Below are 16,271 nucleotides of genomic sequence, written 5' to 3' on the forward strand. Positions count from 1 at the left end.
AGGATTTAGAGAACCGTCAAAGAAGGTCCAACCTCAAACTTTATGGAATACCGGAAGGACTGGAGGGATCTGACCCGAGAGCTTTCTTAGTGAAATTACTACCCCGAGCATTCCCGGACCTCTCAGACTGGGATTGGGACTCTCAGGTGCAGAGAGCACACAGACTACCACTTGTCCAAAAGCGTCAGAGTAATAAATTTCCACGCCCAATTTTGATGTATTTCGGTAATTTCCTGCTTCGACAAGCGGTCTGGCAAAAAGCTAAGCCTAATTCCCCAATAGTCATTGACAACCTTACCATCTTTGCTCGGTCAGATCTTAGCAAAGCTACAATGGACAAAAGATGGGAAATGCGCAAACTGATTGACCCAATCAATAAATTGGGAGGCTCGGCTTACCTACAAGAACCTGCTCGACTCAAAGTAATCATGAAGGGGCGCGTACATTTTTTTGGTGAAATACATGAGGCACAGGAATATTTGGCTAGTCTGAATAAGAGTCAAAGGAGTAATGATTGAAAGAAAAATAGAACATTTCTGTTGTTTTCAGCTGTTCTCAGCTTTATTCATATATAAAGAGACTCAGAAACTTTCTTATAGATAGTAACTGAATATTAAGACATAGAATATAGGCTGGGTTTCTCTGGGCACATTTAGTCACTAATTTTGATGCAGCAGAATAATAACACAAGTATGCATTCTGGGTGGAGGTGGAGGTGGAGGGAGCTTTATGGTCCTGGCCGCAGGCGCTGCCTTGTCAGCGGCAGCACTAGGTAGGGGGGGGGGTGGGGTGGGCGGGTCTTCGCAGGTTAGGATGGGTGGAGGGGCGGGAGATGGGGGAAGGGGGAGAAAAGAAAAAAAATATTTTCAACCTGGTAGAAAAACTTGCTGAGAGCCTTTTTTTATTAAATTATGCTATATATTTTGAAATGTGTATGAAAATGCTGAATTTTGACAATATCTTCTTTATCAGGGATGTATAACATTAGATGCTTGGCTTGGAATGTTTCAGGGCTGAATAACAAACGTAAGAGGCAGTTAGTGGCTGAAGAATTAAAGCTACATAATCCTCATCTAGTATTTCTGTCAGAAACTCATATTATAAACAAAGACAAGAAGCTACTAAATCAGTTAGGTTTTGAGATGATAATCAGTTCAGCAACCACGTCCTCCATTAGAGGGGTAGCTATCCTAAAAGACAAAAGGTTCAAGGCAGAAATAACTAAAACACAGGGCGATAAATGGGGGAGATGGGCTATAGTCCAATTTTGTTTCGGTAATATGAAGTATGTGGCATGTGTAATTTATGGGCCAAACAAAGAAGACCCTAGAGTATTTGAACAACTAAACATAGCGTTATTAGATTGGGAGGGAGAAATAATAATTATGGGAGATTTTAATTGCATTCTGAATTGTCAGACGGACACAACACGCCCGGGCAATTACAAGCGAATGCCTAAAAATAGAGCATCCATTTTAAATCTATGTAAAATACACAATGTTAAGGACGTATGGAGCTCACTATACCCAAACTCTCCAGGCTATACATTCTATTCAGCTCCTCATAGACTATGCTCTCGCTTAGATATGGCCTTTATCTCAAACACTCTAATGAGATCAACAAACATGGTAATATACCCACGCATTACATCTGACCACAACCCTATCATGATCGAATTTGCTCTGTCTTTGAAACATAAACCTCCAAGAGCTTTCACCTTCCCTAGGAATTTAGTATCAGATGCGAATTTTATTTCACGATTAAAACAACACATCACAGAATTTTTGACTTTTAACAGAGATACAACTTCTTGCCTAACAGTGTGGGACACTTGTAAAGCCAGCATCCGAGGGTTTACACAAGCCTTTGTCTTGAAACAAAATCATGAAAGAAATAATTATAAATTAACTTTGACCTCTGACATTGTAGCTGAGGAGATAAAACTGGTAAAAGCTTTAAGAGATAATCTTCCAACCCTGGACATTAGCGCAAATCTTAGTCAGCTAAAATGTAAAACCAAAGAGACTCTTTTAAAAAAAAGAAGTGCACAAGTTCATAAATACAAATATTCACAATATGAAGGTGGCGACAAAATAGGAAAAATTTTAGCATTTAAAGTTGCAGAGGATAGAGCACAGTCTACGATTTCTCAAATTGTGGGGGCTGACAACAAGAGATATAACCAACCGGAAGATATAATTCAACAATTTGCTAAATATTACGAAACCTTATATACACCAGAGAATATGTCTAATGATAAAATAATTGAAAATTATTTAAAAGAAAATGTAACAACTAAATTATCAAGAAATGAGACAGAGGAATTGACTTCAGAAATAACTAATGAAGAATTAAAAGAGGCCATAAAATCACTCCCATTAGGCAAATCTGCTGGTGAGGACACCATCCCTTTAGAAATTTACAAATCATGTATGGAAGAGCTAACACCCTTTCTTCTGGAAGTAATCACTTATATTGGCAGAACCGGATCAGCCCCCCGCTCTTGGAATAAAGCCAAAATTATCTTCTTTCATAAAAAGGGTAAACCTAATGAGGAGATGGGCTCATATAGGCCAATCTCCCTGATCAATGCTGATGCAAAGATTTTCGCCAAATGTCTGGCCAGAAGATTAGCACCACTAATGCCTAAAATTGTAAATACGCAGCAACATGGATTTATAACAGGGAGAGATACATCAGCTCATGTTAATACGGCAATAACTGCGTTCGACATAGCAGAAATAGAGGCTACTCCCCTGGCTATGATAATGTTGGATGCCGAAAAGGCGTTTGATCGGGTGGGGTGGGATTATTTATGGCACGTAATGGAATCAATGGGGTTTGGTGGAAAATTCTTAAATGGGATTCGGGCACTTTATGACAATCCAATAGCATACACTAGCTACGGCGGTCTTACCTCACAATGTTTTCCAATTAAGAGGGGTACACGTCAAGGATGTCCCCTATCACCTTTATTGTTTGCTCTTTCACTGGAACCGTTTTTAAAGGCTTTGGATACTCAGGCAGGAATAATACCTTTCAAGACTGGCAGTCAAAGTTTAAAAATTACTGCGTACGCGGACGATATTGCCATATACTCTATCGAAACAACTGATACTTTAAAAGCTATCAAATCTGAAGCTTTAAAATTTGGTAATGCTTCAGGTTATAAATTAAATGCTCACAAAACTCAAATAATAGCTAACTTTGTACCCCCTCAACCAACACCTGAAATATGTAAGACCGCGACATATCTCGGAATTAAAATTACCTCAAATGTTAAAGAACTTAACAACATCAACTATAAAAACTTAATGAAAACTACTATTTCAAACTTAAAAAAATGGCACCGACTCCCATTAAACCTAATTGGCAGAATAAATCTGATAAAAATGAAAATAATACCAAAATACATATATCTATTCAGATCAATTCCTCTGGCACAGAACAAACTCTTCTTTAAACAACTTGATAGGATCTTCTGCAACTTTATTTGGGGCTATAAGAAGGCTAGAAGATCGCTAAAAATGTTGAAAAATCAAATAGGATCTGGTGGTCTTAATTTTCCAGACCTGAAATTATACTTCTGGGCTTCTTTTATAAGACGTATTCGATCACTACTAAATGAAGAGGACTTACTTTTCTTTCACTATTTATCATTAAAAGGAGATTCTAAACAATTTTTTCTTCGCATTACAGACCCAAATTTTTACAAAAGGGTTAAGTTTAAGACCATACGAGATACAGTAAAGATATGGAAAGACATACTTAAATATTGTAAAACCACTATATTTCATTCACAGTTAATCTTATGGGATAATCCCGGATTGCCGAGTATATTTGGCGATGGGTCGTCTCGTGTATGGCAACGGAAAGGAATTATGGTTCTGGGCGACTTATATAACTCTCGAGGCATACTGAATTTTCTAACTTTAAAGCAACTATATGGTCTATCCGACACACACAGATTTAAATACATACAAATACATGATTTTCTAATACGGAAAAATAGAATCAACACTTTGTCGAATGGGGGTATATGGGACATCTTTAACTCTAAAAAAGAGAAATCAATAATTAGTACGGCTTATAAATTCTTTATAGGTCTAAGCTCCGACGATAATGATGTATTAGCAAAAAAATGGAATTTAAAACTCGGAACTAATCTAACCGGAAAACAAATGAATACATCGTATACTAACATTCACGACTATGTAAGATCATCCAGTTTGCGACTACAACAGTATAGAACTATTTATATGTTATATTATACCCCTGAAAGATTTTCTAAATGGCCTTCGAACAACATCACAAGAGAAAAAACTAAATGCCCGAAATGTGACGAGTATGCGGCAGATCTTGCCCATATGTTGTTTTCATGTCCGAAACTAGTAACATTTTGGGAAGAAGTGGGAAAGATTCTAACCACAAAAAACATTCTTAGCTTACCACTATCTGCATCCATGGTAATATTTGGCCCACTCACGACATGTCAACCACATTGTATACTACTATCAATTTTACTTTCTTGTGCCAAACTAACTTTAGCCCGAGCCTGGATTAATCCCAACCCACCCAACGCTTTGGAATGGTGGTACCTGGTCAATGAAATAAAAATTATGGAAGGTACGCTAGCAGAACTAAGGGGTGTTAGATCGCTAAAAAAATTTGAGAAAATTTGGGGAAGCCTAGAAATGAATTGATCAACTTAGATAATCATAATGTATGCTCACCTATGTCTTTCTACCCTATGTTAAGTTATTTTCTAATTAATGTTAAGTTATCTTCTACAAAATGAGAAGAATGATCAACTCATGCTTAATTTGGTATTTATTGGCTGAATGACAACTTTGTTGAAGGTTTTGTAATATTATACCAGGTGAAAATAAAATAAAAAAATATTAAAAAAAAAAAAAAAACAACAAAAAAAAAAAAGACAAAGTATTGGCAGGTCAGGCCCTTGTGTATCAGACCTTCACGAAGAAAAGGAGCACAGACGGCCAGAGGTGATATGAATGGAGAGTGGCTTCTTGAGTGGGAGGATATGCTCGGTTGCTATGATTACTTAGCAGTAACATTTTGCCTAATAGCCTAACAGTCTGCCTGCTTAGACGACACATGGGTGGCAGACCAGGTACTGGTGGCTAGAAAGCCTAGATTGTAAGACAGAGGTCCTGGCTTGCGAGGGGAAGTCTTGGCTCTCAGGCATGTCCCAGGGTGTCCACCCACTATTTTGTACACTTTTGTAGTTTTCATATTGCATAAACTTAGCCAAAGGGGATCACAGTGCTTCATGTGAACACTAGATTATAGTACATAATGTCAGATTCATATGTTTTTTCCAGGTACGGGGAAATGAAATGCTTTGCCCAGAGTCACAGCATAGTGAGCCAACGCCGGGACTTTAACCTGAGTGCCCAGTTGCAAAGTCAGACACTCTGCGTTAGGCCACATCTGGTATCCTGGCCACTTGAATTAGTCAGATGGCAGACTGTATATGTATGGAAAGCAGCGTAAAATAAAGTCCATACCAGTTTGTACACACCATGACAGAAGCGGAAAACTGGTACGGGGCAGACTGTACACACCAGAGCAGCAGTCTAAATGAAGGCAAGACACAGAAGTGTAAAGATGGTCAAAAAATAGACTGCATATAAGGGATAACAGTTTAGACCCATAAGTAGGCTGTACACCAGAAGAGAAGGGTAAAGAGAGATGAGGGCATACTATCCACAGCACACAGGGTCGCTGGGACCCACTGGCCTGAAGGACCCATTTTCTTTCTTGCACTGGGGTCCATGACACACTAATAGGCCTCTGGTAGCAGGAGAGCAGTGTAAACAGGCGCAGGCAGACTGTCCACCACTGTAAAGTAAGACAGTATGGGTCAGGACAGCAGTGTAAAGGGGGCCGGCTGTAAAGTAAAAACATAGACAAGCAGACTGTTCACAATAAACCGTAAAGGCATGAAAAACGGCGAGACAAGGAAGGCTGGTACATACCAAAAGACAAGAGCTGTGTTTTCAGCCACAGTGCTTTGCCACAATTTCCTGTGTGCCTAGGGCTATCTGAAGCCTCAATGACTCCCAACTCTGGCATCTTTTGGAACTCTGTCCGGATGCAGTCTGCTGTCTGTAAATTTTACTCTTCACAGGCATGGTGTCACCTGTGTCCACTTCATGGGTACACCAGGTGGTTTGACTGGGTGTCAGAGAAAAGAGACCAGAAAACTGAGAACCTGTCTACAATTAGCTTGCTGTAGATCAGTGAGGCTGTCTACCAAGGCTACTCCTTCAACTGATCCGTTGTCAGGGTCCTGAGAGAGGAGATTAGGGAGAAGATCACTCTCTTCCTCCTGTCCCTCATCAGTGGCCATGAGCAAGTGAAGAACCAGGGTTTAACCCAGCGGCGTCAGGGGCACGCCTAAGATCTTCGAGTTCACCTGTCTTGGTATACAGAGACACGGAATACTTCTGGATGGCATCAGAGACCAAGTTTATTAGCTGCAGCTAGTAACAGTGATCCTAGAAATACATCACAGTGTAAATTCTCAGGAGACTGCTCATTTTACTAAGGCGAGACGTCTCCTTTTATACCCAATATTCACATTATAAATGTACACCCACTGCACAAAATTCTAGCCAATAAGGTACATTTTCAAACAAAGTGTCACATAACAAAAACTCTATTTACAGTATCCCAACCCAAAAGTTAATTATTAGGAATGTCCCAAATTCAATCTCCACAAGCCGGTCAAACCTATAATTGAAAGCATAACCCATGTAATGAAGACACATAAAAAAGAAACAGTAACAGATGCTCAACAAGATAAGGCATGTGAATGGAGAACTAAAAGTTAACGATGTCATGAACATTGATTGGCAATCTCAGACAAAGACCGATCAGGGAAATTGGCTTTGCGAGGTCAGTTTCAGGTGAAGAGGTCAATTTCTTACAGTTCATTTCATAGTCAAAAAGAAACCTAGGTAATGTATACATGAACTTAGAAAGTCAGGCCACTTTGTTCACCAGGCTACATTCACAGGCCTACGTGAGGGCAACACAAAATGGCGGCACAGAACAAAATGGAGTCAGACTCGAGAATTACAAAACCTCACAACCTCATGTCAGCCCTGTTAACAAAAGGTTTCGGGCAAATCACATCAGGTACCCTGTGGGGACTTCTTGGAGTACCTAGGAAAACTTGGGGCCACTCCACTTTTCTTAGAGAGCTGCTGAGGCCGCAGGCCCCAACACACACACTTTCTGTCCTGGCCTGTAAACAGAAAGTACAGCCTTTTAGTCATGTCAATCTTTCTGAAGCTCCTGGCTGGCCTCTAGGTTTTTGCTGGCCGTCTTCATATGCTCAGCCATGTGAAAACGCAGGCCAAGAACATAGTCTACTATGTTCTATTTAGGAGGCTTGAGAGGTTGCTCCCATCCTCTTTGACCATTCATAATGGACTAACTGTATGTCCAAACAGAAGTTCAAATGGGTTGCAGCCCACCCCTTCTGAGGAACCTCTCTGTAGGGAAAGAGAAGGCACGGTAGTAAGACATCCCATTTTCCCATCAGCTTTTCTAGGAGTCCCGTGATCATACCTTTGAGGGTCTTGTTGAACCTTTCAACAACCCCATTGCCCTGTGGATGGTAGGGTGTGGAAAACGTATAGTTTACACCGCACTCTTTCAACACAGCAGTGATGTAGCTAGACATGAAGTTAGTACTTCTGTCTGACAAGACCTCCTTAGGGAACACAACTCTGAAAAAGATTCCCAGGAGAGCCCTGGCCACTACAGGAGCTGTAGTGGTCCTAAGGGGAATAGCCTCTGGATATCTAGTGGAATGGTCTACCACCACTAAGATAAAACTATGTTCAGATGTTGTTGGAGGGTTTAAGGGACCTGCAACGTATATCCCTACCCTCTCAAAGGGAACCCTAACCACTGGCAGAAGGATTAAGGAGGCCTTTGTGGTGCCAACTGACTTACCACTGGCTTGACAGGTGACGGTGACCCAGGACTGACAAAACTCCCTGGTGTCCTCAATGAAAGTAAGGGACAAGCCTGCGCCAAGTCTTGCTTTACCCAAGATGTTCTGCAAGGGGATTGTTATGTGCCAGGGTCAATAAGAACCCCCTGAACTTCATAGGTGTGACCAACCTCCTGGCAGCACCAGGCTTGGGGTCTCTACTTTCAGAAAACAGGAGCCCTTCTTCCTGATAAGTTCTGTGGGACCTACTGAAATGTCCTGCTTTCTCAGCAGCAGCTTGATGTCTGAGTTGGTCAAGAGAGGGGCAGGCCTTCTGCTCCAGGCTGAAGTCTTCCCTTGAAAGACCCCTGACCCCAGTTGCTCTGTCTTGTCAGGCCCAAGCTCCTCTAGTACAGCTCCTTCACAAGTACTGAGATCATCTCCCTGAGGGGGCTGATTCTCATTGTAAGTCTGAGAGGAGAATACATCTTTATGCTTCTTGCTCCCTCTCTTGGGAGCTGTTTGGTCTATTTCTTCAGGATCCAGAGCTCCTTCAGTGCCTAACTTCTTGGCTTTAGCCCTAGTGACAGCAAAGACACTGGCTTAAATTCCCATAATTTATACATGAGTCCTGAACTCCACTTCAGACCAGTCTGAAGTTTCCAAATGATTGACCGGTAGACAGTCCACAGGTAGGTCGGGGATGCCACAACTCTCTTTGGGTCAGTTACCCCTCCCCAGCTGAGACTGACATCTGCCATGGAATGATCTGTCCTGGTAATGTTAGCATTGGTCACTTGGTAATTCTGTCCAAGTAGAATCTGCTCAGTGCACACACGTTTTTCTGTCACCATGGTGACACTGGCACCTGTGTCCCTGTATGCCACAGCTTCCTGACCATTGATGAGAGGCTGTTGTCTGTATTTTCCCAAGTTAGTAGGACTTACAATAAGGGTGGCAAGCTCAGTGCCACCATCAAACAGCCTGAGTGGATGTCCTGACTAGGCCAGAACCCACTTTAGTACACAATGTTAACCCAGCTAAACTCTTGGGGGCCCTATTACTACCAGTGCTATTGCTAGGGGCACTAGGAGGTTTAGGAGTAGTAGTAGCAGTATTGGTGCTAGACTTAGAGCAATCGGCAACCTTTGCCCTTTTACCTTTTTCCTTACCCAAATAGCACCAAGGTTTCTTGTTAGAGTAGGAAAAGGAATGGGAACTACCCCCAGAGAAAGATTTTGAAGGACATTCAGAAGACTCTTTTCTTTAGATTTCTCCCCACCTTTCTCTTGGGCCTTAGAATAATCTTGCTTCTTCTGGTCAGCACCACCATGAGACCTTTGTTGCACTCTGGTACGGACCCACTAGTCTGCCTTCTTTCCCAATACTTATGGAGAGGTCAGATCCGAGTCCACCATGTACTGGTGCAGTTGCTGATTTTGACAGTTGGAAAGATGTGCTTCTTCACAAGTAAATTGTACAGTCCCTCACAATCATGCACATGTCACAAAGAGCATTCAGTTTGTTCTTCCTTTTTAATCCCATCTTTGTTTGCTTTGTGCATGAAAATGTAAGATTCAAAAACATGTTTTTTCACATTTGGTCTAATTATTTTATTATTATATTATTATTAATATTACTTTGTGAATTGAAGCATACTTGCAAACTATGACTACATGCCTGCCTTTATAAATATTTCACTACAAAACTATTCAATTGTATTCTTTTAATGGAGTGTACGGTTCCAGACAGTGGTCGATTTGTATCGGGACACAGGAAAGTCCAAAAGGTTGTCCCTGTCCCCCCCAGAAATTTAGTGTCTCCTACGCCCCTGGTTCCTATTTGAGAAGTGTTTCCAAGTCACGCGTGATGACTCTGAGGTGCGGTTATCGAGGTTCAGTATGCGGCGCTTGGTGTTGGGTGAGGATACGCAAGAGATGGAGGCGCAAATTATAAACATAATAAGGACTAATCAGCTTAGTCACGGGGTGGCGGGGTGCGGTGTCCACATCAAGATGGGTAAATCCGAGAAGGTCCAGTCATCCATCTGCTGGCATGCAGAGGTGGTGCTGATGAGTTAAGGGCACCAGAAGGGCAACAATAGAATTGGTGACGTAAGCAGTAGCCTTGCGCCATTTTAGCTTCTTACATTAGTTTCAAGGCAGGATACTGCCTACAGCTGAATACCCCATGAAGGAGGGCGGAGGTGCAGGGGCACTCCAGGCGGCAACCACAGCAGAAAGTGCCCAATCTTTAAAAGGACAAGATTCCACCTCCTCCTGCTAGGCTGAAGGAAGGAAAGGGATTGGAGCAGGGGCTCACGCCCCTAGCCGCTCTCACGCAGCCATTGGCTCTCAAAGGCAGACATGCCCAGTTGGAGTGTGGGTCAGGCCCCAGCCAGACTGGCACACTGCACATGTGGGTGAGAGACGAAGCGCTTGGAGGGGTGCTGCTTTGACAGCGTAGACCGAATCGGCTTGCCTCGTGTCACTCTGTAGCCCTCACTCCTCTTTGCGGGAACAATACTTTTCTCAGATCCCAGACACCCTTGCTCTTTATAGTTACATACGGAGAAAGGCAAGCTGCCTATATAGTATTTCTTTTATTTATGTTGTGCCCATCGTTGTTTGACATACTCAATGTGCAATTTCTACTTTTAGCACCAGGAAGCCTTTGTAGGTACAGTGTTCGAGAAAATGTATATTAATAAAAAGTGATCCCTCCCAGCCTCACCTCTCCCTCCCAGTGGATCCAGCGTCCACGTGAGCACAGAGGAAGAGTGGACAGGGACACTGGCCAGCCACCACCCCATCCCAGTGGAGGACAACTGGGACACCCAGAGCAAGAGAGACACAGGCAAAGGAGAGAGACATAGAGACATGCACAAGACCTTCAACTTCCACTGACTCCCAGGCCCCCTCCAACTGTGTCTTTATGATATTCTCCACCACAGCCACTTTCTCATTCCCCTGCACATCAAAGCCGTCTCCTTGATTCTTGAATTCGGCAAGAAATTGAAGACCTGGCTCTACACCAAGCCGGGCCCAGCCTTGTTCCATGCAGCTTCTCCCTCAGGACCAGGTCACTCTCCCTGCACATCAGAGCATCGCCTCAGTTCTTGAATCCCACATGAAGCTGGGGACCTGGCTCTTCCCCAAGCCCAGCCCAGGCTTGGTCCATACAGCTCCTGCTTCAGCACCAGGATAACCCCGGGTGAGTTGTGCGCTACACAAATACACATAACATAACATACCATTGTGATACTATGGCTCTTGTGATGTTACACAGTGCTCCACATCCCCAGAACTGCAGTCACACGCCAAGAAGATTATCACGCGACACCACCTACATTTCAAGACACCAGTTCCATATCCCAAAAAGCCAATCACACAACACTATGCCCACATCCAAACACAAAACATCTGTAACACGTGGAAGCGATTCCACCGCCACACACCAACCATCCAAGCTTCAATGTACATACAGCAAGGACTGAATGCTGCAAGAACACTGCATCCCAAGATTTCACCCTCAATACCACAGAAGATAATGCGATAAAGTGCGATAATGTAATAATGTGCCTGCATTCTGTGACACCACAATATGCATTAAAAAGTAACTCAACATTACCCCTCCCGCATCAAAACTTTACCCCACCAATAATGAAGCAACATAACGCACACGTCCCAATATATCTTTTTTATTACACAAGAAAATGATGCCATAACCCCACACTCCAAACTGCACATACACATCCTAAGATGATGATGCCATAATGTCACACAAACTCACTGAACCCATCGCCCAGGACAATAACGCCAAAGTACTCTACCTACTTCAAAAGAGATCACATCCAGAACCCAAAATTGTAAAGCAAAAGAGCTGCACCCACATGCAAAGGCACTATGTTAATATCCCTAGAACATAATGCCACCATAAACTAACTACATCCCAAAACAGCACATCTACAACTAAAGCAGAAAAATCCATAAACCAACATTCCATTCCATGACACTGCACATTTAGCCACAGAAGCTCATTTGAAACATCATGATGACTGTCAAAGACACCACATCCATATCCCAAGGAGATAATGCCAACACGCTCTGCCAACATACCAAAACACCATATCTATATTCAAAGCAGACCCTAATTCATACACTACTCCATCCCATGACACTGTACCCTTAACCATAGAAGATAATGTGAAATACCATGAAGACATTCCTAGACACCACATCCATATCCAAAGGAGATAATACCACCACATCCTGCCAACAAAGCAGAACACCACATGTATAACAAAAACACTTACTGCCATAATAAAACACTCCATCCCATGACACCACACCTGGAACCACAGAAGATAATGTGAAGCACCCTGACGACTTTCAAAGGCACCACATCCATGTCCTAAGGGAATAATGCCAACACACACTGCCAACATCCTAAAACACCACATCTATATTCAAAGCAGACCCTAATTAATACGCGACTCCATCCCATGACACTGCACTCTTAACCATAAAAGATAATGCGCAACATCATGACGACATTCCTAGACACCACATTCCTATCACAAGGAGATAATACCACTACATCCTGCCAACAAAGCAAAACACCACATCTATAATCAAAGGTGATAATACCATAATAAAACACTCCATTCCATGACGCTGCACCCTTAACCACAAAAGATACTGCAAAACATGATGACAATATTCCAAGGCACTACACCCATATTCCAAGGAGATATTGCCACATCCTGGCAACATCCCCAAACACTGCATCTAAATCCAAAGCAGACCCTACCTTAATACAATACTCCATCCAATGACACTGCACCCTTAACCACAGAAGATAATGCGAAACACCATGACATTCAAGACACCACATCCATTTCCCAAGGATATTGCTCAGCTCCATCCCCTCCGATGGCTTTTCGCAATCGGGCCCAGAACAGAGGCTTCTGGTCCAAGTCCTCCTTCCACTCCAGGTAGGTTTTCTTCTTTACCAGCTTGGCCAGTTGGTGGTAGCGGGAGAGGCTCCTCATGGACACTTTCTCCAGAAACACCATCACCAAGGAATCCTTGCTTTCTACAAGAAGGCGGTATGTGGCCATCCGCACTTCCAAGGAACACCAGTGGCTGTGCAGGTAATGGCGGCTGATCAGACACACCACCCAGCGGCTCCTATAAATGCTGTCCATGATGTTATCCAAGATGTCTTTGCCCACCTCGAAGTCCCTTCCATGCAGACACACTTTAAAGAACGGCGGTCCCCTCTCTTCCAAGTTGGGCAGTAACTCGCGGACAACCCAAGCCTCATCGCAGCTGCTGTAAGAGACAAAGGCATCAAAGTCATATTGCCTCTTCCTGTCGCGTCTCCCACGATAGTTCCACCAGGTCCTGAACATGTAGAAGAGATACAGGAGGTACCAGCGCACCTTGTGATACAGCAGGGTCGTGATCAGGAACAACATGTTGAAGGAGAATGTCACAATGAAGAGATGATAACCAATCAGCAAGCTGCAGTCTTTCTCCAAGAAATTCAGGAAATTCAGCTTCTGTGGACCAAGAGAACATGTCTGGATTCCCAGCTGTGGCACTCTCACTTGGGGGTGGGTGGTCATCCATCCTCTGATCCATGCTTGTTCACACAAACAATCCAGGGATACATCCTTCAGGTAGATGTAGCGCATACTTTCCAAGTGGTCGAGCAGACCTTCCTGCAGAGTTTTCACAGGCTGGGACTTCAAGATTAGGAGCTCCAGAGAGACAAGGTCTCTAAACATGGTGGCAGTAAAGTCTTCTATCCCAGAATCCTCCAGTATCAGGGTTCTAAGGTGTGTCAGGTTCCAGAACAGCTGCTCAGGAGTCAGCAAACCCTTCTTTACGTCCAACTTTAGGTTTAGTAGATGGAGATGGCGTAAATTGGGAAGATGCTGCAGGCTGTTATTCAAGGGGCTCAAGGACTTATGGATAGGCATATCTGCAGAAGAACTGTAGTACAAATATTCAATGTTAGTAAAAGACAGGAGACCCAAGCGTTTAGTCTCTGTGGTCCCAAGTGGTAAACATTCCAATATGTGGTTTTCTTGTAGGTGAAGTTTTTTCACAAATTTGAAGGGCAAGTCCTTGCACCTGTGAATATGAATCTCTGGTGCACTAATGTGAAGGACTTCAAGTAAGCTGCAGTTGTTTATGCATGTCAAGAATATTAAAGACTTTGCTTCCAAGGTAAGAGTAGTGAGTTCTCTCTGTTCGATTTCTAATTTCATAGCAGTCTCAAAGCTGATGGATAGCGCCTGAAGCTTGCTCATCGCAATCAGGGAGCTATTGTCATTCTTGAGTATGTTGCCCCTGAGGCCGAGCACCCTGACACTACTCAAGTGATCAAAATAGAAGTTCTCAAGCAGAAAGAGTTTATTGTTGTCCAGCTGCAGAGATTGCAGCATGTCAAGACCAATAAAGGCGTCCTTTTCCAGGGACACAAGGACATTGCTACTGAGATCCAGTGTCTCCAGATTTGCCAGGCAGAGGAGGTGACCGGAGCCAATATTGGTGATGTGGTTGGAAGACAGATCCAGGTGTGTGAGGTTGGGCAGAACATTGGGGGTCCCAGATGAGCACAGGTCTAGGCTTTCTATCTTGTTTTTAGAAAGAACAAGGGACCTCAGGTTCAGCAGTTTCTTTGCCATATCATTCGTGAAAGCATTAAGGCGGTTGCCAGACATGTTGAGAGACAACAGAATGGAGCATCCTTCAAAGGTCTCAGCGGGAAGATCTGAAATAAAGTTTTGCGCGACTGTCAAGTTCCTGACCCCCAGCCGAGACACCACAGTGCAGACATCTTTCATCTTCACAGAGTCCTGATTTTTCATGGCATTTAGTGACAGCATGTCAATGCTCTTTATTCCAGACCGGAGAAGCTCGATGACCTTGAGACCAGTGGCGTCTACCCTGAGGAGAGTAAGATGAGGGAAGTTGCAAAATGCATTTTTCTCCACACTTTTTATATCATTGCTTGACAAATCGAGGCTGGTAATCCTTGGAAAGAAAATTGTGCTCTCTATGATGTTGATTGTCTCAATGCAGTCCGCCTCCCGAGCTGCAACAATACCATTCCTCTTGATTTCCAGGACCTTCAGAGAGGCCAGTGACTGAAGCATAGTGGTCAATCTGTACAGCCTACTAACCTCATTCTCAGATAAGGCTATCACTTTTATTCTGTGTAGAGGTTTAAAAAGATTTTTCTGAAAAGCTGTATCAATTTTTAAATTTCTGAGTTCCAAGTGTGTTAGATTCTCCAACCCGACAAACACCTGATCATCCATGTCTACGGGTGGAGCGTGTCTAGTATCTCCTTTGAATCCCAGATGTCTCAGGTTGGCAGCACCATTGAAGGCTCTTGCGGAAACATGAAACGATCCATACAGATAGAGCCGGGTCAGGTTATGATACCTGGAGAAGGAGTCTGTGGGGACGGTTGGTACCTGTAACACCAGGCAGAGGGTGTCCACGTCCACTGGAACCTCTCTTAGATCCACCTCCATGTTCCTCACTGTGCAGCATTTGCTGAAGACCCTGAACCCCTCAAAGGGGAAGCCAAAGCAGGTCGGGGCTAACACTCCTGGGGATCCCCGCTGGTCCCACTCGTAGATGTCGCACGTGGCAGTGACTGTGCCTGACACGACGGCCCAGCAACCGGCAACCACTGTGCAAAGCACGGCCACAGAGTACGCTCTCAGCGCCATTTCACACCGTTGCTGTCTCATCCGTGGTTTCTGTCTGAGCAGCAGTGGTTTGCTGTATGTCTCCTAGACAGGGTTATCTTAAGATTCAATGAACCGCCTCCTTCCTCTGTTCTTTGTAGTTTGAAGACACATCATGCCTCTCAGTAGGGTACCGAGACTGAATTGTTGCCCGGTGCAGTCGAAGTTCAATGATTGGTTCACATCAGGGTTTGAAATAAGTTATATCCGTTGCAACACATTAACTGGGGACTGGATGTGACATATGAGAGGCGTGGTTCATAAATTTGCAATAAAAAAACACACACCTTTTGTACAGAACTTTACAATATACTTTAGGAATTGTACCCAATAATCCTATGGTGGAAATAGTGGTAAGTGGTAAAAGTAGGTATGCCGGTCTCTAAAATAAGTGACACATCTGTAGTGTCCTGAGGACGCATCACAGTGCAGCCCCTTCTGCTACATGGTTGTCCCTTCATTTACACACACCCACCCCCTCAAAGCTGGTCAGGCGCACATGCCCTCACTCCAGTTACTGCCAGT

General features: G+C 43.5%; 1 protein-coding gene across 1 annotated transcript; it reads right to left on the bottom strand.

Annotated features, from left to right (window-relative positions):
* Positions 1 to 12,854: 12,854 nt before the first annotated feature.
* Positions 12,855 to 15,745, bottom strand: LOC147710116 (uncharacterized). Its single transcript, XM_086919320.1, has one exon. The coding sequence runs from the start codon at positions 15,726 to 15,728 to the stop codon at positions 12,855 to 12,857; it is 2,874 nt and encodes a 957-aa protein (XP_086775446.1). The 5' UTR covers positions 15,729 to 15,745.
* Positions 15,746 to 16,271: the final 526 nt, after the last annotated feature.

Source organism: Lissotriton vulgaris, chromosome 5, assembly GCF_964263255.1.
Source record: "Lissotriton vulgaris chromosome 5, aLisVul1.2, whole genome shotgun sequence".
Classification (NCBI taxonomy): domain Eukaryota; kingdom Metazoa; phylum Chordata; class Amphibia; order Caudata; family Salamandridae; genus Lissotriton; species Lissotriton vulgaris.